The 24,051-nt window shown below is 37.1% G+C and overlaps 1 protein-coding gene across 9 annotated transcripts in view; it reads right to left on the bottom strand.

Annotated features, from left to right (window-relative positions):
• WDR72 (WD repeat domain 72) overlaps positions 1–24,051 on the bottom strand; it is a 125,940-nt gene that overhangs the window by 5,708 nt on the left and 96,181 nt on the right. For 8 of the 9 annotated variants that reach the window (XM_087743351.1, XM_087743349.1, XM_087743348.1 and 5 more), the window contains one exon: positions 1,741–1,839. The exons of the other annotated variant lie outside the window; for it this stretch is intronic. In XM_087743351.1, coding sequence (XP_087599477.1) covers positions 1,741–1,839 — 99 coding nt within the window. The remainder of the gene's footprint in view (positions 1–1,740; positions 1,840–24,051) is intronic. 9 annotated transcript variants of the gene reach the window in all.

Genomic DNA, 24,051 nt, shown 5'->3' with positions numbered 1-24,051 from the left:
GCCAGAAACAAAAGCCAGAGTAATTCATTGTTTATTACTAGTTTAATGATGTCAGATGGACCGAATGGAACTCAGTTTTTAAGTTTAGATGCTTTATCAACATGTATTTTTGCCAGTCAATATTCACCTCCTGACAGGCTTTTATTCTTTCCATTACTTCATATAGACATGCAGAGTGCAGAATTGGATATTCAAGTTCCCGTCCAAACGCGTACACTTTGCCACACAGAATTAAGTTAAGGTTAAAATTGATGTTATCTGTAAAGTACATTAATTCTCAGCTGAACACTTTAGTGCCACCTTGTTTTCTTTCTCACTTCAGAACAGATCGGAACTTGGACAATCCACATTTTTGCCCATAATCATCGCTGAAGGGACTATAGACAGTTTCTGAAGGAGGTGCCATGAACCACAGATTGCAGGTGCGGTAAGGAATTAAACTTGCCTCCTTCCCGAGTAGATTATCTATTTCTTTCTAAATCTCATGCTGGTTTCTGCCGTACAGCATTAAGTCCAAGCCTATGTGGCTTTACAATGAATACAGATTTACAATTCATTGGTTTCAATTATTCTAACATATACTGGTGTTCATTTCTGTGGAAAAGATGAAAAGGGAATGAAGTTCAAATCGGGTATATGACAGCGGTTGAGCTCTCAAGGAATCTTGCAGGAGTGGAGTGTGCTGAAATATAATCCCCCAGACATGGGTCCTATCTGGGTTCTGAGATGACTTTGGGGACCTGACATGGATTTCAGACTGCACCCTTTGACTGAAAATTAAATCTCAGCAGTGTTCCTTGGGGAAGGATCAGGGGACTGTTGGCAGCTGCCCCCTGTCAGCACAGGCTGCAAGATTTGGAAATCTCTTAACTAAGCTGACAGGCCGCAGAGACGATGAATCAAAAATATGATACACGGATGAGCACACAAAGATGCAAGAGGGTACACAGAAACCAGATAAAGCAGGGAAGGAAAATATCAAGTGAAGAAAGATGTTTAACTCTTTCACTAATAAGGACTACGTACAGGTTACGTATATGGTATATGTGGGTCAAGCTCACAGTTTGCTTAAAAGATCTTAGTATTTAGTTGCACAGAATGTTTTTAATCAGCTGTGACTCGATACACTTTATCTTTAATTGTTTCCCTTTGGGATTCATTTAATAAATTTCGTAGATGTTCCATAACGAGAAAGATAATGAAACTACATGAAGATAAATCTTTTAGTCACCAAAAAGAATGCACTTTATGGATGTTCCTGTATTTAGCTGAATCAATGTTAAGAGCCATTAAAATGAAATAATGATTGTGAGCTGATTTAAAGAAAAGAATCAAGCTATTTAACGCTACCAATTCCAGAGATACAGTGTTTGAATGTCCGCCGCTACATTCAACTGCAGTATATACCGTCCTTCTAATTTTTCATAATCTCATGCTACCTTCAAAGGGTCAGACATTGTACATATATTAAGTAAGCAGTGTAGTCCAAAACTAATTGTAATGAACTAGTAGTGTCAGCTTTCTTTTTGGTCATAAAGCCTTTATCCTTTCTAAGACCTGAATTCTTGATGAAAGAGGAAAGGATAACAGCTCCACACTGTGACCCCTGGAGGTGACCATTAATTTGACATTGCAGCTGCTAAAAAGGAAACAGCATTACAATGTGCTTTTTTCACAGACCCAAAAGCTGTGTCAGATTTATCACTTGATACTTGGTGACTGTCTTTAAATGCCTCTCACCTGGACTCTCAGACTCTTCCAAGACACATCTGTCAGGCGTATCCTCCACATCTTGGAAGTTTGCCGAGTTTGAGCTCTTGTCATGCTTCAGCGCACTGACTGGAGCAATAAAGAATAAAAACAGGGGGAGGGAGAAATGTAATGTATTCAGAAACAAACACTTCCGGATTTTCTGCAGAGCTTTCAACGCTGAAGACATAATTTGTGAACACAAATAACAGATTGAAATAAAACAGAAACTCAAAGTACTTATATGCAACCATAGCACAGCTGAAAAAATCTATAGACAAGAATTCATTCAGGGAGAAGTTTGAGGCATTGGCTTAAATATGATCCCTTTGAAGTAAAAAAATAGTTTTTTCTTGTAGAATCCCAAAGTAATAAAATAATTTAAAAGCCATAAAAAGTGCTTGTCTGTTTCACCAAAGAAGCCAGTAAACTATAAAAGATCAATTAGGTGGTTTTGTAATTACTGGAGTCATTCGCCAGGGAGAGAAATGGTGTTCCTTTTAAGATGAAAATATGTTGTATATAACAAGCTAGAATGTGTAATAAAATTAGTGATAATTCCAAAGTGCAGGAAAAAACAGCCTGAGTTGCAGTTTAGAGATTACCAAATTTGATTTCTTCTTTTACTTAATTGCTAAAAACATTTTCATTTCAGAGCAGGAAAATATTTTCATGGAAACAACTATTTGTCTCTATAAGAATTTTTAATTCACTGGGCTTTTGAACAAATCCCACATAAGTTTTCCTGAATAGAAGAGGTATTTCCCTTGTCAATGTCCATCTCCCTCTCTTCTGCTCCGTATCGCCATATGGAGCCACAAATACAGCTTGAAGATAAAGTACAACTATTAAACAACATATTATAGAACAGCACAGTAAAGACTAGACCTCAATTTTTCAGTCCCATTAAAACTCTTAGGTGACCCCACTTCTTAGGAAAACAGTGGTGACTAGAAAATACTTAATTTTTTCTAATATCTAGAAAACTAAGCAAGGTTCCGAACTTCGATGTGTGGATGGGAATACCAATGGTTATACACAATCTCCGTGTAGTTTTGTCCTGTTTTCAAAACAAGAAATTTGTTCCCTTATAACTTTTGATGGATTTTTTTTTTACCAAATGAATATTTGCTGAAGGATTACTTAATTAAACACCCATTTAAATTTTCCAAAATTATGAGTGAATCTACAAGGCCTCAGGACATTATTCAGAGAAGAAGAGCTGAAAAGACACATATTCCACTTCAGTGCTCTGCGCTTTCCATCAGTTTGCAGCTATTGATTCCAGGTCACCAAAAGGTTCCACCGTTCTCAACTCCTGCATCTAAACAGAGCCCGTTTGAAGCAATCAGGGCTTCAATAAAATTGTGGAACTAGATCCTTCAAAATGCAATATTAAAACATAATGAATAATAAAATCTATGATAGTGACACTATGCATTTCACCTGAAAAAAAAAGCCAGTAAATTTTCCTTAAAAAAATCTGCCTTGGATGGCAACTAACCAGTATATAAAACCATGCCCAGGCAGAGCAGGAACACTGGTTAAATTTCTAAGCTTACAAAAAGCCAGCAGACTTGTATCAATGGTCAATTTATCCACATGAAGAGGAGTTTTAGTTCTTGTCTCTGCCATGGAAGTGTTGACATGATAATCTGCATGAGGTGAGTTGATACTGAAGAACAACTTACAATAAATAACAAATGTTCTTGTTCACACATGAAAATTCTATGATATGTGCAGGAAGAAATGTCTTCAAAGATGTCTGTGCTTTTCTCTGATTTTTTACAACATTTAAATAATTTTCAAATACACTATTTGAAGGCCAGGATTCCCACCTCGAAAAAGAAAAATTGGAAAATACAAGTGTGCATATTATATTTTCAAAAAAAAAAAAAGGTGTCCTGGTTTCAGCTGGCATAGAGTTAATTTTCTTCTTAGTAGCTGGTATAGTGCTGTGTTTTGGATTTAGGATGAGAATAATGTTGATAACACACTGATGTTTTGGTTCTTGCTGCCTAGAGTTTACACTAGTCAAGGACTTTTCAGCTTCTCGTGTTCTGCCAGGTGCACAAGAAGCTGGGAGGGAGCACAGCCGGGACAGCTGACCCAGACTGGCCAAACGCCTATTCCATACCATACGACGTCATGCTCAGTATATAAGCTGGGGATAGAAGAAGGAAGGGGGGGACATTGGGCGTGATGGTGTTTGTCTTCCCAAGTAATTGTTACACGTGGTGGAGCCCTGCTTTCCTGAGGATGGCTGAACACCTGCCTGCCGATGGGAAGCAGTGAATGAATCCCTTGCTTTGCTTTGCTTTGCTTTGCTTGTGCGTGCGGCTTTTGGTTTACCTGTGAAACTGTCTTTATCTCAACCCATGAGTTTTCTCACTTTTACTCTTCTGATTCTCTCCCCCATCCCACCGGGGGGGAGTGAGCGAGCAGCTGTGTGGTGCATAGTTGCTGGCTGGGGTTAAACCACGACAAAAGGTTTGTGCCAAATTTATTAGAACGTTCTTTTTAAAAGAGTTCTTCCCATTAAGCAGTCACCTCTACCGTGCCGAGTGACAGAGTCATTACAGCTGCGTGAATTTAAAAGTCAGAACTACTCTGAAGTAGAGCAATAGGAAAATTTCCAACAGAATATACTGTGATAAAAGGGAGAAAACAAAAGGCATGGCTATGCCTCTGCAGAGAAAGAGAAAAATCACAAGAGCTGTCCTCTCTAAAAGACACAGCAGTGACCAAAAGTCCAGAATCAGCCTTTCCAGATGAATGGTGTGTTGTCACTCAGCAAAGAACTCTCACAGTGAACCAAGGAAGGGAGATGCATTCATAGCACCCAGCATCAGTCCCAGTTAGGAGATGGCAGGTACTTCCCTTGCTGGAATTCTGTGCTGTAATTGCTCTTGAATGGGACTAGGACAAACCTGTTCAAGTGCTCCCCCTCTGTCCCAGACCATGTCAGCATAAGTCATATAATTTAAACTAACCTGCTTGATTTTACAACAAAGCAGAGCTGAGCAGTGTTTTTAGGGAAGGTACCAGATTCAGCTGAGAACTGAATTAACTCAGAACACAATGAATAAAAGACAGCTAGAAGCAGGTCCATACACAGATGAGATACATCAGAAGGAAGGTGTGAAGTGAACAAGCAAGAAACCAAGACAGGCCAGCAACATCCTTGGACAAAGCAGGAGGATCTCCAGTTGATATGCTTGAGTAGAGGTTGCAGAGATTCAGGGAGATTCAGGAGATGATGGAGTCATTGAAAGCCAAGAAAGAAAGAAAGGAGAAAAAGGGGATCACAGGCAGAGCTGATATAGCTGACAAATGACAAAAAACAATGATGAAACACTTGCATTAATAGTTGGTGGCAAGGAGTCATTAGGAATGGTTTAAAGGGAGTGGAAGCAGGGATGGAAAGGGTTTTCACAGAGACAGAGAAGCAGGCCTCTAGATAACTTGTGTAAAAAGAGCTGTTGGAGAATGAGGTTCAGCACGAAAGAGTGAAGGGAAGAAAGTGCATATTTCAGAAAATCAGGAGACAGGCTGGGACAGGCCAGGATCAGGCCACTGGTGCGAGTGAGGGATGTATACCTTAGCCTTGTCACTTACTCAGAAGCACACATACCTCCCTAGACAAAACTCAGGCAAATAAACTTCACGATACCCTAGTTTATGAAGTTACATAATGAGTGTATGCAGTGAGCAAGAAAGGGACCTAGGCAGAGACCTTCAGATCTTTCTTTTTTAAAACACCACATGTTATATGCTCAATTTGAAGATATTTTTATCTTTAAAAATATCATAAAAGAACAGTCTGGCCCAATTAAAGAATGAAAGTAAAAAATGGCATTATGTAATCATGAAAAAAAAATTTTAAAAAATCTTAACACTGACACCTACTTTACTGTACTTAGGGGAAAGGGATTTTATGTTCAAATGTCAATAGGGGAAAGATTGTTCTGAATTGCTTATACCTAGGATGCTGATGGAATTTAAGTTATTTAAACATAAACAGGGTGATCTTTATTCATTCTGAGGATACTCCGTCCTACTTTGGGTTTAAATGGACCTTAAAATTACTTTTGCTTCCATTTGAAAGCTAATTTGTGTAGCCAAAGTGATGTAAATGTCTGCAGCATAAATGAGCCCCAAATCTACAAGTCAGAGAAAAACTTAAGAAGAAACAATTTCTGATATAATAACTCCAATGATATTTTCTTTCTATTCAGTGCAACATAATTTCCATTATTACATGGACAGTAGAAATTACCTTTGTTACCATGGAAGTAAGGTAAAAGGACAGATTTCATTGAGGCAAATGACCTTGAACTTAGCATATAAAAATGACATAAATCTTCATTGTACAGGATCATTCTTGAGAATTGTAGTATTTTTTTCTGATACATCTTAATAAGCTCTTAAGAGTTGTTTACTGAACTTGATACCCATTCTGTTACATTATTGAAACAGAAAAAGACATTAAAAAATAGGTATGGAATTTAGAATAGCAAAAGAATGTCATAAGATCATGGTATTCAATGAAACATTTATGTAAATATTTTCAAAATATTTCAAATTCCACAAAATAAACCCAAATTATTTCCCAAAAGAGATGTGAAAGAACAGTCTTTATGTGAACGAACTCTTAAATGATAAGCTGTTCTTTGTGAATATACACTAATCACTAAATACAGCAACAACTCACCACTATCATTTATTTCTATGTTCTGTTTAAACTCTGAAAAGCCTTGTTCCACTCTGGAAATATCACACACTAAAGTCTAAACAACCTGCTCTGCATACCAGTTTTCAGAGGGCAGACCCACTGGAGAAAGAAGTTTGTACAACACAGGTGAATAAACCAGTTAGCGTTTTCTGATAAGATACCTTTGTTATTGATAAGGTTGATTAGTAGCTTAAAGACAGTCTGCCTATAGAGAAAACAGGAACTTATTTGTCATTCAAAACAAGCGGGTAGGGCAGCAAAAAACATTTTTCACTCAGAAATATTAGGCAAGATAGGCTATAGGTGATAAATATATTTAAAGTCCAATACAGAACGCAAAGCAACCTGAATCTAAATAAAACTGCATGAAAAAAGCTGTAAAAGAAAACAAAATGCTGTTTTTTTGTTTGTTTTTTTTTTTTTTTTTATTTTTCTAAATGGATAGAATGATTGTGCTGCAATGCCATTTCTGGGATGTATGGGATCTAGAGGCACTTACCGTATTATACCGAAGAAGCTTGATGGAGAGCTGGGCAATAAATGCCTTGAGTACTATTTTAAAAAGCACATTTCATAGAAATCATAAAAAGCATAAGAACAGCTGTACTTGCTGAGACCAAATATCATCAGTGTAAGAGTCCAACAACCGTACAGTAATACTTCACCAGAAATTTCTCATAAACACCAATTTGAAACTCGGGCAATTCCAAAAGTTTTTGGGTTTTGTTGTTGTTTTTTGTTGTTTGTTTTTTTTTTTACATTTAATAACTCTCAGATTTCTGTTCCACAAACTTCTCCAGTTTTCCCTTAAACATGTAAAATTTTTGTATGCTTAACATCCTACACCCTAACTTGCCTTAACTTGGCAAGCTCCATTGTTTTACCACATAGGTAGGCATCTGCTTTGGTTTGTTTGCGCATGTCCTTATTAGCTTAATGTGAAACATATTCTTGTATGAGAAAAAGCACATGTACGAGCCCTGCGCACTTTCTCCATGACACTGGTGACTGAACAGTCCTTTGTTTTATCCTCTTTCAACCACCTCTTTTCCAGGTTGAGGATTACTATCCTACTTAGCTTTTTCCACGTTTTTTGATGCCAACCTAAAAGGATATGATTATTTCACTAATATTATAAGAACTGCCGAAAACATTAATGAAATGGCAAGTGAAATATTAGCAGCACTCCCCACAATCATCTAGAAACAGAAAAAGCAGATAACGACGTTACACCAGCCAGTATGAAGCCCCCATCCTGCCGTTACGGTGGTAGCACTCTCGGCTGAGCAGCATGCTGGCAGGCAGGGAGGCAGATAGGCTGGGGATGTGCCCTTGATGGCACCAGTGCTGAGTACAGCACAAGGATTACTTCACAGGTTTTACAGGTGATACTCCCGTTTACAGAGCCTGGTATGGTGTTTGCCTTTGTTGCCACAGCATGAACACTGTTGACTCATGCTCAGCTTGTGATCCAGATTCTTTTCAGAGAAACCGTTACCTTGCGCGTTCTTCCCCATCCTGTCTCTTTGCAGAAGATTAATCCTACTTCAGTCTAGATCCTTGTTCTCATCCTTATTGAACTGAACGCTATTTTTTTTTCCAGACCATTTCTCAGGCCATATAAACCACTAATTCATCTCACTGACAGAAGACATCAGTTGCTGGTCATTTCATAATTTTTAGTGTCCTTTAAAAAAAAAACCTGCACTGATGTATGTAGTTGTCATTTAATTGAGAATGGCTGGTTGTTATCTTCTGATGATTAAATATCATACTGGCCCAGTTTTCATTACATTTTAATTTTAAAAAGAGAGATTAAGAAATTAACCTGGAGAAACACATTATTATTCTAAAGTGAATGCTACAGCATGTGGAAGTTGGAACTGTCCTTGAAATAAGCCGGTACGGAACAAGTCAAACTGGAAGCTACAGTAATTTAAATCCTTTACACTGCATGCAGAAGTAGGACCCAATATTACATTGCAGAGCTCAGTTTACAGAAATACTGACCCATGCACCTGGGGAAGCCTGAGCTTGCTCTTGCACTCTGTAAAGTCACATGCAAACGAAGCTCATTCCACTCGCTAAGTGAATTGCAACTAAAGAACATTTTTCCTTCTGTAAGCGTAAAATTTCTTTTAAGGTTTTCATGTATCTTAAATTAAAAAACTCCTGAAACTCCACTTTCCTCCCTCCTCATATCTATGAGGACAGCATTACTCCAGACAGGAAAACTGAAATTTTCAGTGATTCTTTTCCCAATATACCTTCAAGTTTTATTCACCCAGAGGGACCTCCCTACTTCTCTCAACTAAAATATAATGGCATGTAACAAATTATGCTCTCAAAGGACATCCCATTTTTGTTTCATTAGTGCAATGAAACATTCACTCAATTTTAAAGCAGTTGTCTTGATCTTAGTTGTGATTTATACCAGAATCTGTCCATGTATTCTGTGTAGTATATATAATAAACTACCTAACTAGTTAAATTTGTCTCAGTGGGTTCTGCTGCAAGAAATAAAATACTTTCCCATAAAATCCTGCAGAACGTTTACTGCACAGCTCTGAAGCATATGTTTCTGTAAAACTTAGGAGTATTTAAAAAAGGAAAATGTAACCCCAAACTGTCTTTAATTAATTCTTCTATCATTATACACTGCTTTTTCTTCTCAATGTCCTCTCTGGCTATAAAGCCCAAATTTCTTTTTTCCAATTTTCCTAAATGTGTGGTAGAGCATACTTTAACCAAACATGGTGTAAGACTGAATTATTTGATCACATTTGATCAACATTATTTATCCCTCTCTCATTATTTTTTTTTCAACCAGTAACTGGGAGGCAACAGAAAAACAATTTTTACAGAAACTAGTAAAGAAGGACAAATTTCAGTTCTGGTAGTTACTAGACAATTAGTTTCTTTTTTTAATTTAAGTATATAGCATCTCCTCACCTGTCTAATTTTCTAAAAACATATAGCAAAATTCTCCCTGGTTTCTGCACATTAGATCAATGGTGTGGGAGAGTACATATTGCAGATATGATATGACTGCCTATCAGTTTATCAGTAGCTTCTATAAAAACAACAAACAATAAAGAAATACTTTGTATTTTTAAAGTTGCATTGTTCACAGTATTGACATGATTATTTTCATGACAGTAGACTGATTTGGTATTCAAGCCTAAAATCATTAATCAGGGAATTTTCAGAGGATTCTGGTTCAGTCCATTTCTACAGAGAAATTTTAGCTGTAGATTGCCTCAATTTGCTTTTAAAACCAAAATGAAACAAAAGTGTGCAGCACAGTTATGACACTGACATATCCCTGTGCATAATGTGAATGTTACAGCTCGCATACTCTTCCCTTCTCTCGATCAAAGCTGTCCAAATAGCTTAATCCATGGGAAAAAAATATACACAGAGCCTCTTTATTAACCTCTTCTGGCCAGATTATTGTTATTATTTTGCATTATGGCCTTGAAGATGTATTACTGATAGGGAGGTAAAGCCAACTGCAGCACAGCATGACTGCTGAAAGGCTGCTGTATGAAAGTGGAAGTACTTATTTCTAAGACATTTCTGTGATGCTCCCTACTGTTAAAATGTTATCTGACTTTAAAAGATTTTCAGTTCAATTGTAAGCAATAAGTAAACTCAGGCAGTACAGTACTGTATACTGAAGAGTTTCACTAGCTGGTCAAACAGGCATTATTCCAAGAAACTAATGTTGTATAGGACTGCTTCCTGGTGGCTGAGACCTCTGATTGGCAAAAGACAGTGGACTTTTCAGTCAGCAAGCTAGTTACCCATGGATGTGGCTCAAGGCTGACACACAGATTGACTGGTTCACACTAATTTACTTCACACAGATTCCATTTATCTCCTAGAAGATCCCCTGGCAGCAGCTTATAATGGCATATCCTAGGATGCCTGCCTGCATGAGTTTTTAAAGCGGCAGAGCTTGATGAATCTAAGTCCAGAAAACAGTTCACAGATTGAGGACTAGGTGCAATCAAAAAACATCAAGTAGCACAGCTGGGACTTGCTAGCTTGCTTGACTGGTTTGAGCAGCTGAGCATTAACTACGCTTGCTTTCCTGCTGGCAGCCCTGTGTCACTAGGACAAATCGGAGTACTACCCGACAGAAGGAAAGAAAAAGGAAAGAAAAGGAAAGAAAAAGGAAAGAAAAAAAGGAAAAGAAAAAAGGAAAGAAAAAGAAAAGATGACTGAGGAGAAGAGATTATTGCGTTGCATGGATACCATTAACAGATGCAGGAAAAACTCATTAGAAAATTTAATCTTTATGCAACTCCAGGATTATGAAACTAAATAGTGCTCTGGTTAGCAAGTTTTGAGGCTAGGAATCTGGAAAATTTCTTTTGGTCATGCTAACAGTTCCTAGGAAAAAGACCTGAATAAATCTAAAGCTCTTACCATTTCTTTCCTATTGAAAATAAAACTATATTCAATCTAGTGATACATGGACAATGAAAAATAGTTACCAATATACTGAGTTTTATGTTATAACAAGGTGAGGTACAGGTCAATGCAATTCCTCACCTCCATAGAGAACAACAGACTTCCGTAAGAGCAAGCTTATAAATTGTATTTTTAAAAGGACTGAAAATACAGGTTTACACTATAGCTCTCCAAATTCAGATAGACAGAGACTATTCTTTAAAGTCCTCAGAAAGGAAGCAAAAATTAATATTATTAGACAATAACATTTGACAGCAAATGTATTGTGAGAGATCCAAAGCACATTTAGTACTTAGGAGGTTAAAGACTCAGCTGTAGTGCTAGTTGATGAAAAAGTAGGATTAAGGCTTTAGTATGAGTCTTGACATGATCATGTTGTCCGCCTGCTGTCTTAAGCTTCGAAAAACAGCTGGGATCATCTTCTTATAAGCTCCAACTCAAAGATGTTTAAGCAGTTCCCAATCCAATTAAACAGAGGTAAATATAAGGAAGGGCCCTACTGAGCCCAATCATCTTATTTTTTTAATGAAAAACAGCATAATTGCAGGTTACACAACTCCTTAATCTCACTTTAAACCTAACAGACTGCTGCCTTATAGTGCACATGGCAGGCCCAGTTAACCCAAGCATTCTGTATTGGTGTGCTTAATTTTTGATCATTATCCTTTATTATGTTACTTGTAATCCTAAAAGCCTATGATTGTGCCCAGCTATTTGGCAAGGATTGTACCTGGATATACAGGGATTCCTCTTCTAAGAGTAATGGATTAATTGGATAGTACTGTATGACTAGTAGATAGTGTGCAGTGAAACTGCTGTGCAGTTTTTAATTTGTGAAGTCCAATTCTTTCTTCTTCTGCCCCTGTCCTTTAAACAAACTGCCTTTTTGAACATTAGCAGTACTGATGTAGCAACCTATCTATTCTCAACAGTAATGTGACAGCACTATAGAAATAACACTGCCCTACAGAGTGAGCTCCTTACTAAAATCCTCTTCATAAAAATTAATATAAAATATGGAAATCCTATTTTTCAGATGAAATTGCATGTTCAATTTCAGAGTGGCTATCTCACGCACATGGCCCAATCATAGTATCATTACTTAAAGGCTTAGAGCATTAGGCCACTTATTTTCCATACAGTCAAAAGATTTTTGAGGTGTGCACATGTGATCATATTGTGCCAAGGTATGTATTTTTTAAATGATTACAGTTAATACCATAAAAGCAAAAATCCATGTATGTAATCCTTCTACTTTGTCCTATAAATATGCACAAGAACATTCTCCAAGGATGTAAAAGCAAGATCTCATCAGAGACTACTTCAAATACAGGCTCCTCATGTCTGTAAGAGCAAGAAGGAAATTTAAATGATCAGGAGCGAATTGTTTGCAGTAGCTGCGTTACATTATGCATGATTCTTGACTGCACAGGATTTAATTAATGATTTTCAGTTACATGGTTAAGATTTGTAGTGAACTGGTGTTTAGGGCAGCAAACTAGCATCTGACAAATTTATAGAATTTTGTATTTTTTCCCAAACACCAGCTACTAGGAGTTGCTGTCCTTTTTTTGTATAGCTGGAAATCTATGGACAATGATTCTGGGCTGTGTTACAGAAGCATAAATCTAGATTAATTTTAAGGCAGCTACTCTCCTGATGCAATTGAGAACAAAATCTGGACTTTGCTATTCTGTGAATTAATAAGCAATATTTGTTGATATGTGTAAGTATCAGAAAGGTGCACTGTTGAACTGATGGATGATACATAATTATATTGCAATGAATGTGGACCATCTGTTTCAGTTACCACAAAACAGACACAGGTCTGGGAAACAGACTCTCCCCCTTAAACACCACAGGATGTATCTCCAGAAAATGAATGTGGCACTCCCTCAAATGAGTAGATAAGCAAGGAGATGTGAAGTACTTAGTGGGTAAAAGATGACCCCTGTCTAATACTGTACCTTTGCTCCATCCACCTACGCTCAACTTTATTCTTCAGGCCTTCAGCAAGATGTATCTGTAAGTGGACAAAAGAGCCTGGGCCTCTGCTTCAAAATGGGTAATAAACAGGTAAGAAAGACACCACAGGGACTTCCAAGAAGATGGGCATCTAAGGAGGTGACCGACAAGTATCTCTGTGGTTCAGAGGCTGTGTGAAACCACATGTCTTAGGAACTAAAAAGCATGGTTCCAAAAAATGCAGATCTGCTGTCAATAGGTGAAACATGGTACAAGACCATGTTCTTACTACAGTTAAGCACCATGGGGGGATGAAGAACCAAGGAGTAACACAAGCGTGAGCTCTTCCACGCTCTCTTTGGTGCATTCAAGTGCTACATGAGAGTGTGAGACAAAAACAATCTAGATGGAGAAGTAGCAGGATTTTTTTAAATGTCAAATTCACTGCACTGCACTTAAATAAGGTTGGTCAAATGTAACCGGAGCATGCTGCTCAATGAAGCCAAACTTAAAAAGTCTGCGATCAGTTTTGGTACTGCCCACTTTCAGCATAAGAGTCAAGTCTTCAGAAATGTGACGTTTAAAAAAAAAAGTTTTATTTAGGTTCTTTTTCACTTGTTTTTTTTTTAAGTGTTAGCCTTTTTGGGTGTTGAGCCTTTATTCCTCAGGAAGACGTCATTTTCTCTGGGTTTCTTTTGCTTTTAGTGGAAGTTAATACTTTGATATTATCACTTTGCTATAATAACTGGGACTTTCAAAAAAGAAACACACAAGGTACCGTAAGATTTGCCATAATTGCCATTGTCCTCAACAAGAAATTCCATATGGAAGTGTCCTACCTATCTCCTGCAGGTACTTCAAATTGTATTGCTGGTATTCTTTTACTGCTTGATTTGTTTCTGTTCCTATATGCTTTCAACTACCAGCTTGTCTGCGCAATCAGAGGTGAATCTAGGGACAGTCATATATATCCCTCTACATATGGAAGGATAAAAACAAATTTAGTGTTTCAGGAAACAAAACTGCCAGTTCAGGAGACCACTAAAGGTTGCACTCCAGCTTGTAAGATGAGTGAAGTGGAAATGCCAAAACGGCTCCTGCACAAAAAAGGTACAAATGTGCAGCAGGACCTTGATTGCAGTTTCAAAAGCACAGTGCAACGGCTGTGGCATAATTAACAGAGAACACAGCATTCTTGTAAAATAAATCACAGAATGCTCACTCCCTGCTCAGGGTCCTGAGTTCATCTCTGTGTTAACTAGGTGCACTTTTATAAAAAGCAATAGAGATGCTCTTGATTTACCACAACCTGAGTTTGGCCAAGGCGGCCGAGATGAAGCAAGCAGTATAGAAATTCTAATGGATATGTAAAAAAGATTAGAACAGATATCGTGGAAGACAACTTTCCATAACTACATTCAAAAGAGCAGAAGACAAGTTCACTTTCACCAGAATATAACTAGCACTCTGGAATCTGCCTAATCTTTTCCAAAATAACCCAAATAAACTCTCAGCTCCAAAATAAAGCTTCATCCAACGATTTGAGACTACACAGCTGTAGCACAGCAGTATACCTGATTTCAATGATTAATTATATGCACAAAGCCCACGGAAGCTCATAGGCATCCCAGTCTTTGCACATGCTTTATCACAGCCAAATGACAAATGCAGGTGAGCTTCTACCTATAAACTGCTCCTGTAGCCCAATGCTTTTTCCAGAGGGGAACAGCCTACCTCTGCCAAGAGAGCTCCACTTTACATTTTTACATTGCTACAGAATTGCAAGAATTCTTGTGGCAGTATATGAAAGAATATCTACAGTGCATGTGGCCTATTGGACTTCAAGAGTATGCAAACAGATTTGCTGTTTGTGTAAGGCATTTAGGCCCTATGTTTGTTAATTCACTTAGAGACACACTTTGTTCCTAGGAAAAACCGAGAGGCTAAAGAACAGATTAAAATAATTCTATCTATGTGAAGAGTTAAATTCAGATTTACAAAATTGGGATCACAGCACTATTACCATATTGTATTATTATAAAACACATTATCTGTATCTATCTGACGCTTTTACGGTTGCATTCACAGCTGCCACTTCAGGCTCTATTCCAAGGGAATCACTCAGAGCCATTCAGAGCTAAAGGAAAGTGAAAATGTGGTTTAGAAGAACCAACCACCTGGTTTGATCTAGTTAATGACGACAGCTATTGAGGGCAAATGAATAGTCAGGACTTACTTTCCTTGTTGTCTTATTTTTTATTGTTACAATGCCACCCACTAAAGAGCAGATTTTTTTTATTAGTTTCTTTGGGACTGCACGCTCTTTGGATGTATATTAATTTTCTTTCCTTTACTTTTAACTTCTTAAGAAGTTTCACTTAACACAATGTAAAGACAACAGAGAGATTGTCCTTTCTCTTTGTTCATTTAGTTCTAGCACTTTACTTAACGATAGGCATAACGATGGATACATGTAAAGACGCCAATCTCTGAGCAGTTAAATACTTGTTAAAAGAGGAAGAGAAAACTTTTTTCATTAATCTACTTAGTGCTGTTTTCTATGCATTTTTCTTCTCATTTAATCTCTACAGTGTAATTGTACAATTGCTTTTGACTTCTAACCAGCAGTCTTGGTTTCTTTCATCTACAGCAATGGCATGCCATTCTCCACATTTCTCCAACCTAAATTTAGAACTTTTGAAACATTTTTATGATACTATGAAACATTTCCCTGATCTCTTCTGTACACACACCTCCTGCAAACTATCTTTCATGGACATGTGACATTCATAATATGCCGAAAGAGGAATGACAAATGCCTTTTTTCACTTCGTAAAGTACGCTGGGATATGTGCTAGGGTGTTTTGCAAGTGTTAAGATAGAAGGTGTTTATCAAACTGTCACGTATGGTGAATATTTATTGTACCATGATTATAATAGAGTTTGCGTAATAATAAAGGCTGGAGTAGGACCTAGGGTTAACTCACATGTAACAGTACACGGATTTGTCTCTAAAAGATTCAGAAAGAATACTGAGAAATCTCAGCACAGCTTGTCTGTACTAGAAATGGATTATTTGTTTGGGTGCATGGTGTGTAGGTAAAAGCAAACAAAAATTATGTATAAAATTACTGAATACCTACAAGATACAGATATTACTTATGAACAAGAGAAACTCTGTACTTCAAACTCTGCACAGGGCTAAGTACTATCCTATAATGTTAGCCTGCATTTCATTAATATCCAATAGCTTTGTTTAATTTTCAGTTAAAAAAAAAAAAACACCACAAAAACCTTAATGTGCCATCAAGACAGCTATAAAGAGTACAAGACTGTTGTTAAAGCTAAGGAGTTTGTTAAAAGGACTACTACACCATGTTATAACTCTCCCCACAAAAACTGGACTCCCAGCTTCCTATACTTAGAAGAAAACAGCTCATTCCAACCAAGTGTTCTGTACACCTTGACATCTTACCAGTAGACAATTATTTTTCTCTGCTACTGGAAAAACAAAAAGAGAATAGCCGATAACCTTACTAAATACTGATTTATGACAGACCTGCACTTACAAAGACAATTGACTACGGGTATTTGAAACACTAAAAATAAACTATTCACAACAATTTGAGTATCTCTAGGAATACAGATTTTCAGGTTTTTTGCATAATTTTAATTCAGTGCCTGCTTGTTTAAAGTATTTCTCTTAGTTTACGTATATATGGTTGGCCATATTTCAGATATGTATATATTCTGCTACTTAAAGAATATGTATTTTACAGCAATATTTAACAAACCATAAATTTACTACATTATTACTAGAGGAAATCCATTTCTATGAAAGCTGTATATTCACAATATACTGTTGAAGTATATATTGCATTAATACTTCACTGTGCTTATAAACGTTAATATAGGTTATTTGTTTATTACTATGTCAAGGTTATTCATCATATGCAGTGCCAGAAAGCACAAGCTGACATCTCATAGTGTCTGCTTCAAGGGCAAGACCAATGTGACCTTTGGCTCCTTCTTTTAAAAAGGATGAAATCATTCCAGAGGAATAATGCTGGACTGCACAGCTCCCTTTAAGAATCAATCTGCCATTTATGGCTTCCAATTTTCCATACCATAGCATGGCTTGTTAAGATCTCATGGCTAATTTTCTCTTTAAAGTTTAATGTTCTAAAATTCCAAAAATATTTTTCTTATTGTAATGTCATTTATGATTCCTATTCATTCACCATAGAATGAAAATTTCAAGTCATCAGTTTTTTGTTAATTTTGCCAGAGTCCTCCTTGATTCTGTTTGGGACTGAAATCATGCCAGCCAGGGATTTCCTAGATCTAAATCACATCTGTAATTAGAAAATATTTTTAAAATATTTTGGAGCCTCAGTGGTTTTTTCTTTCCAGAATTTGTTATTATGTCCAAGAAAAGCATCTTCATATTTATTGACTTTTCTTGCTTTACAGTTCTTCTAAGTTCTCCTATATTGAACTGATACATGTGTGTGGCTAAAGGGGGAGATATAGTTACTACTGAAAATGTATTGAATATGTATATTGAATATATAAATAGTGAAAAGGAATCTATTAAAAGAATGGGAGTGGTAAAAATGAGAGGTCATCTGTTAACTACAGAGCTCTGCCTTTAGCTGTCTCAGTATCACAACAGTGGAAAGTAGATGCACAATTTGAAGCATGAATTAGATGTGAAGCTACATGTGTTATTTCACAAGGATGACAAGGTATACACATGGTCTTGAAGCATACATTCATTTGTACAGGCAACTCTTCGAACTTCATCAACCTCCAAGTGAGTACATTTTTGGAGAGAGAGGGATGAGATTCACATGAATTGGTAATTATATTATCTGTGCATGATACTGATTTCACTATAAAATTTGACCAAGGAGAATGCAGCATTCTTTGACCTAGCTGATAAAAGGTCAGAAAGCAATTTTGAATAATAAATGAGACCTGCTGACCTCATGACCCAAGTCTGGCAGGGTCAGCAGCAGCCCTCTCACCAGATGCTGACGGCAGATATACAGACGCAGACAGCTCAACTAATGAGCTTCCTGGATAAGGGTTTTAGATCCAGTGACATTTAAGTGCTATGCAGTATATAAAATAAACTTACAAATAATCTGTGCCATAAAAAAATTAAAGTGATATTTACAGTGAGGTGTAATATGACATACTTTGTAATCCTCACTACAGCAATTATTTTACTGCTTCTCCTAGATGGCCTTTAACCACAAAATATAATACCTGACTAACATTTCCTATAAGGTCTTTTCTCTTCATGCTTATATGGTTCCCATTCAGTGGATGTACTTTGAAGAGATATACTTTGATAGTGCATTTATTTGACACTTCATTTAATACAAGTCAACAAAAATTACTTTTAAGATAAGTTTAAATTTATTTTATTTAAATTCAAGCTAACATATTCCTTCCTCAGCGAGTAAAAGACAAGCCTAGAGCATGAAGGCCAAGAACGATTTCTTCCTGATCACTTCAACAGTTCCACTCAGAGTTACAAAGTAGATGGCTCACGAAGAAGAGAGGGCAGTATACTAGAATTCATTCTCTCAGCCACCATTAGATTTCACTGTGCAAATGGTCTAGGGTCACTACTCCTTTCCAGACTGTGGAGACCCTGTGTTTTGACTTCACCCTAGGTGCTGGGTCTGAGCTCCACAAACTGCCATCTCATTCCTCAGGTATGCTACAGCTGCTTGTATGAATTTGCAGGAATATAGCCACATGTTTGCTTATGTACTGCGTGAATTAGCAATGTAAGACCAAATTTCTAAATACCACTGTTGGAGGTTTTTTGAAATCTGATTTGTAAGGAAAGATAACTGCTTTGGTTCTCCTGATGTCTAAATACTTCACTGTGAATACAATTAGCTACAGGAACTACAAAACTACTATAGGAGCTTTTCTATGTCTTTTTAAAGTCACCATAAATACTTTTATAGAGGATGTCTTTTAGACACTGAAGTCTAGAGGCTACATTAAAAACTCTACAGAAAAGTTATTGTGCTCTATTCAATTCTGCATTACTTTGCATAAGCTAATTTTAACTTCGATAGCAACTGGTGTTTAACAACTCAGAAACTTTCAACATTTGGTGGAGATGGAGTAAAAAATGCTGCCCCATTTCATCGAAGGGGAATCTGAGGTGTTAGGTATCATGAAGAAACATTTTCTTTTAAGCTTTTTAAAGCTTCAGCCTTTCAGTTTAACTGCATGTCCTCATGTTCTTGAATTATGAGAAAGGATAAAGAAGAATAAGTACTTGATTTGCTTTTGCCAAACAATTTGTAACTCTGTATACTTCTACAACATTCTTTCCTGTTTATCTCCTCTTTAAACTAGCCAGCTTTTAAAATTACACTTATACAGAAGCCTGTTAATTTTTCTTGCCTATCTTTAAGCTCACCTCTATGCTGTATCTTTTCAGAGTCAACAGAAAAGAACATCACCTCCCTAAAAGGCCCCACAATCAATGTACATAACAACTTTGTACTATTTGCAGCATTATTTGCGTTCATTTTATACCTTCACAGTGTATCAGCTCTTCTGAGTGCCACTGTACAACTTTTGACTGAAATGTTACCCCTGACATTCACAGATGGAATTTACCTCCACAGTGGTGACTAGCATACCACTAGGGAGAGAGCATCTGTATCCTTTTGATCCAGGGGCTGCCAGGAGCCATTTAGATCTTTTTAATCAGTACTGATTAAGGCAAGTCAGATGACTACCCTCAAATTTATCAATGCCTCTAAAGACCTTGTAGCAGCCAATAGCTAGGGTAGCTAGCGCAAGGGATTGTCTTGACCACACGTCCTCCCTCTGCACTTGTGAGGACTTTGCAAGGGGAATTACACACTGTCTCTACATAATCTATCCCAATTTTTCACTGAGTCAAGTGTGTGCCCAGAATACAATTTGGGGACTTCAGTACTGTGTGTAGATACCAATTAAACTCATTGTTAGTGAACCCAGCTTCTAAATCTTAGTGAATTCATTTAGGTAACCAGTAACAGTAACAAGCTCCTGCGCTCCCAGCCTGCATACAATTGAAATAAAATTCGATTATAAACAGATTAGATTATAAAAGTTGCTCAAAAATCTGCCTGTAGCTTTGCTTGATGTATTTAAGACAGCAGTAGCCTCCACAAGGTAAAGAATTTCTTACTGCATCCAGTATGTCAGTAAGATGTACTCAGTCTTGCTTTAATTTCTTTCCTGCCAGTAGATAATATGTGTATTTTTGTGAGTCTGCTAGATTTCCTTAAAAACATTACATTCACTCTGCTTTACAGTCGACATGAGCTCTATAGTGGGCAACCAGTGTCTAATATACGGTTGTGGTCCTAATTTAACCTCTTCCCTGCTCCCCCCTCCTGAACAGTGGCTTGGTATTCCAAAGGCACATCTCTCTTCAGAAAGAAATGTACCTGGAAACTTTGGAAAATATCATAAAAGGCAAAAAAAAAAACCAAAACCCAAAACAAACAAACAGTCAGATTATTTTATGGCTGCTCCACTTTATAGCTATGAGAGTACAAGTCATTTTGGAAGTCAACACAGAGTTGTTCACAATAGCTTCATACCCATTTTCCCCTGACAAGACCCTACAAGGCTGTGCACCAGCAGAAGCTTCTGCGTAGCAGAGTAAATCTTCCATTACATAAATCAACTGGGCTTATGTTAATTGTTTACTGGTAAAACAGTGTGAAGCAGAACAGCGCAGTCTGGAATTAGATTCACAGTTTTGAGATACGTCTCATAACCAACAACTGAAAATGCTTTAATGGGAGAGAGAGGAGAAGCTCAAGAGATTTGCCTAGTGGGTTCACCTATAAGCCGAAATTCTATTTGGCTTTGCTCAGCAGGAACAAAAAATGCATACTACAGAGTGGATCTCACTATAGGCTTGCAAGGGTATAAGTAGGGGAAGGAGAAGTCAGAAAGATTACTGTACCCAACTGGCACTGTAATAACAGGAAATAATTCTCCTGTAGAAAATCAGCCCAGAGAGGTCCTACACACTAAATTTGTTAAGCAAATCTCCTAGCTGTGCTCTGATGTACCCTCTGCCCCTGTGCCATTGTAGTGACAGCTAATGCGTGGTGGGCTGCTATTTTCCACCACTTGTCCTGCTTTTCATGCAGTACAACAATGACATTCCGTTTTATTTTTTATTCTGCGCATTTATGCAGTGACACGGACAATGAGAATTGTCCCAATGTATGTATTTTTTTACTACACCCACCAAAGGATCCATTTTTAGTATTACCTCTGTGCTCTAAATGAGGAATGTGTAAATTAGTACTGTCCACTAAAAATCAACATGCTTTCCAGAGTGTACAATATTTATTCTTCTTAACCTGGAATAGCGTATTCCCAAAAGCAATTAACATGCCTGATGCTGCTGCTCTTCTCCTACTAAAACCACTACAGAGAAAAGTAGAAAACTAGTTCTTCATTTTGGTATGTTTTAGCTAATTTTGGGCCAAATGGAAGTCTTAGTTGCTAGTTTTTAGCACAATTATGCTTGTTAAGAGCCACATTCACATCCTAGAACAAATTCTGCCATCTGCGGCTTTTATTTTCTATTAAGAAGTCATTTCATATGCCATTTTTCCCCTGAAAGATGTTTTTGATGCTGAATGCATACTACAGTTTTGCAAGTTGCCTGAACTAATCACCTGAGAATTTTCTACATAGAACTTGCACATTATCACAGTGATAAACATACTGCAATCATTTTTTTTTTATTTCAAAGGAACAGTTTATCTGCACATAAGCTCCAAGATGTCTAACAACTCAAAACATAAGGTTTTTACTTGCATTCCTTATTAGGACCTTAATTTACTACAACACATTTTATATGCTTCCTTGCAAAAATCATCATACTTTCCTAATCATTAAACTGCACTTAATTTCAGTCTTCTCTTTCGGATTTTGTAAGACCATAAGTGCTAAAAATGTATGAGCTACACAATTGCTCTGGAGTTCGTGTCTAACTATGAAAACTCTTCTGCCTCCCCATATTTTACATATTTGTCCCGATATCCAATTTTTAACCTTTATCAACTTTGAAGTCCTTTTTATATTGTATCAGGAGTGAAGCTCATTTGCAGACAGCTGCAATATGAGTTTCCTCACCCTACCCTGCCATTGACCTACAACCTGATCTAAAAGAACCACCTTCTTTCAGTGTGAGAAGTTATTCATTTGCTGTAATAGGTCTATTTTGGGCCTCCTCAGCAAAAACAGACAATTGTGCCCAAATAGCATGAGGTTTTGTGATACCAGCCCTGTTTTATATATACTGAAAAAACCCACAAAAATGTTTCATTTAGGACTGACTCACAAATCAGAGGCAAGAAAATTTAGATTTTAAAATGGGCTTAATAGGTACTTTGCTAAAAAAAAAAAAAGGATTAGAAATTTATACTTCTTGTTCATACAGGTTCACTTTAATTTTATTCTTTATACTATGCAGCTTATTTACCGAGTAAAATCTAGTTTTCTAGCAGTCCATTGTATGCAGAGCAGCCTTCAAATGTTACCATTGCCAGAGAATAAATGAAAAAGAGATAATTATGACTAAGGAATAATAATTGGAAATAAATAAAATGTTTCTGATTAAAACAATTAGTCACAAGCATTACAAGTTGAAATTCAGTTCAGTGTTAAAGAGACAGTTTAGAAGCACATGGTACATTTATCACAGCTCCACAGACAAGTTATTGAGCTGTCTGTGAAAAACAGAGCCAAACAGGAAAGCTTTCAGCAGAAAGCAGTGGTTGAGGTCCTTGATTGATAGAGTTAGATGATGCAAAGCTGTCTGATGGCCTTTCTGCAAAATAAAGTGAAGGAACTCAAGGTCTTTCATGACGATCTCTGACCACAGATGAACAGCTACTTTATTACAGCACAGATTGAGGTTGCACCTTAGTCCATATTCTGCCACTTTTGGATGCACACGGTTAACTTTACCAACAATCCACTGTGTTTAACATAAGTGTCTGCCATCTTTACAGGATTTTAAAAGGGACAGCAGATTGCAGTAGTTAAAAGCTTTGCCTCCTTTCTGTTTAACTGCAGTGACTGAAAAAATAGAATCAGTTTTATCACAGGCTTCTTATTGCAATGATAGGGCTGATTGTTCAGCGAGAAGTGTCTCGTTTAAAAGATATAGAAAAAAGCCCATTGTGCATAACAGCCAAAATCTACCTGCTGTGCTGCTTCCCTCAGAAATGAAGTTATTTACTTTTCCCAAAATGTAATCTCTGTCCTCCTGATGACTTAGGTGTGGTTACATTCTTCACCAACACGATGCTACTGATTTCATAGAATACATATTTGTAAAATTTGAGGATTATGACACTGCATTTGCTTTTAGCAGAAATTGAATGCTTATCTCTATGCTTGTGATATCTAGGAAACATTCATTTTAAGCAAAAGAGCCAACACTGCCTGACCAACATAAAGTGTTTAGAGTCACCTGAACAATCCTGACTTGTGGAGCACTATTAAATTCAGGTGAGAGCAGTGACTTCTCTTTACATTAGGAATTGAGGATATTTTATTCAGATTTTAAAAGGTATTTAGCTGTCTGTGATTCACGCTAGCTGAGGCTGTACTGCCTTTTTAGTTTGAAGGCCTCAACTTAGAGCCAAATGCTATGACACAGTCACTTCCAGACTTCTTACATGCAGGGCATGGGTTCTCCCACTCCAGCCCATCCTTGTCACTATTCTCACCCAATAGTCATAATGTGAAGCAAACATAGACTACAACATTTAAGATCAATGCATGGGCTTGAGCCCCATGTTATTCTCCGACATTAACGCAAGTATAGGAGGCTAGTGAGATTTTCTTTACTGCTTAAATACCTAAACCCTGTTTAGAGGGATTCTAGCCCTCTCTCTCCACACACTTCACTCTGGATACCTCAATGCCCTTTTAGGTGCTGGTTTTAACTTCTACAGGGTGCTTTCAAATGAAGATGACCAGAATGTTTTCACTGTTATCCAAGTCAGAAGAGTTGGAAAGAAGAAAGAAAAGATGTGGGGACTACAACTGTTTCT

The sequence above is a fragment of the Nipponia nippon genome, unplaced genomic scaffold (genome assembly GCF_047370975.1).
Source record: "Nipponia nippon isolate SJK-2023a ecotype South Korea unplaced genomic scaffold, ASM4737097v1 scaffold_9, whole genome shotgun sequence".
Classification (NCBI taxonomy): domain Eukaryota; kingdom Metazoa; phylum Chordata; class Aves; order Pelecaniformes; family Threskiornithidae; genus Nipponia; species Nipponia nippon.
This window is presented reverse-complemented; position numbering and strand designations above follow the sequence as displayed.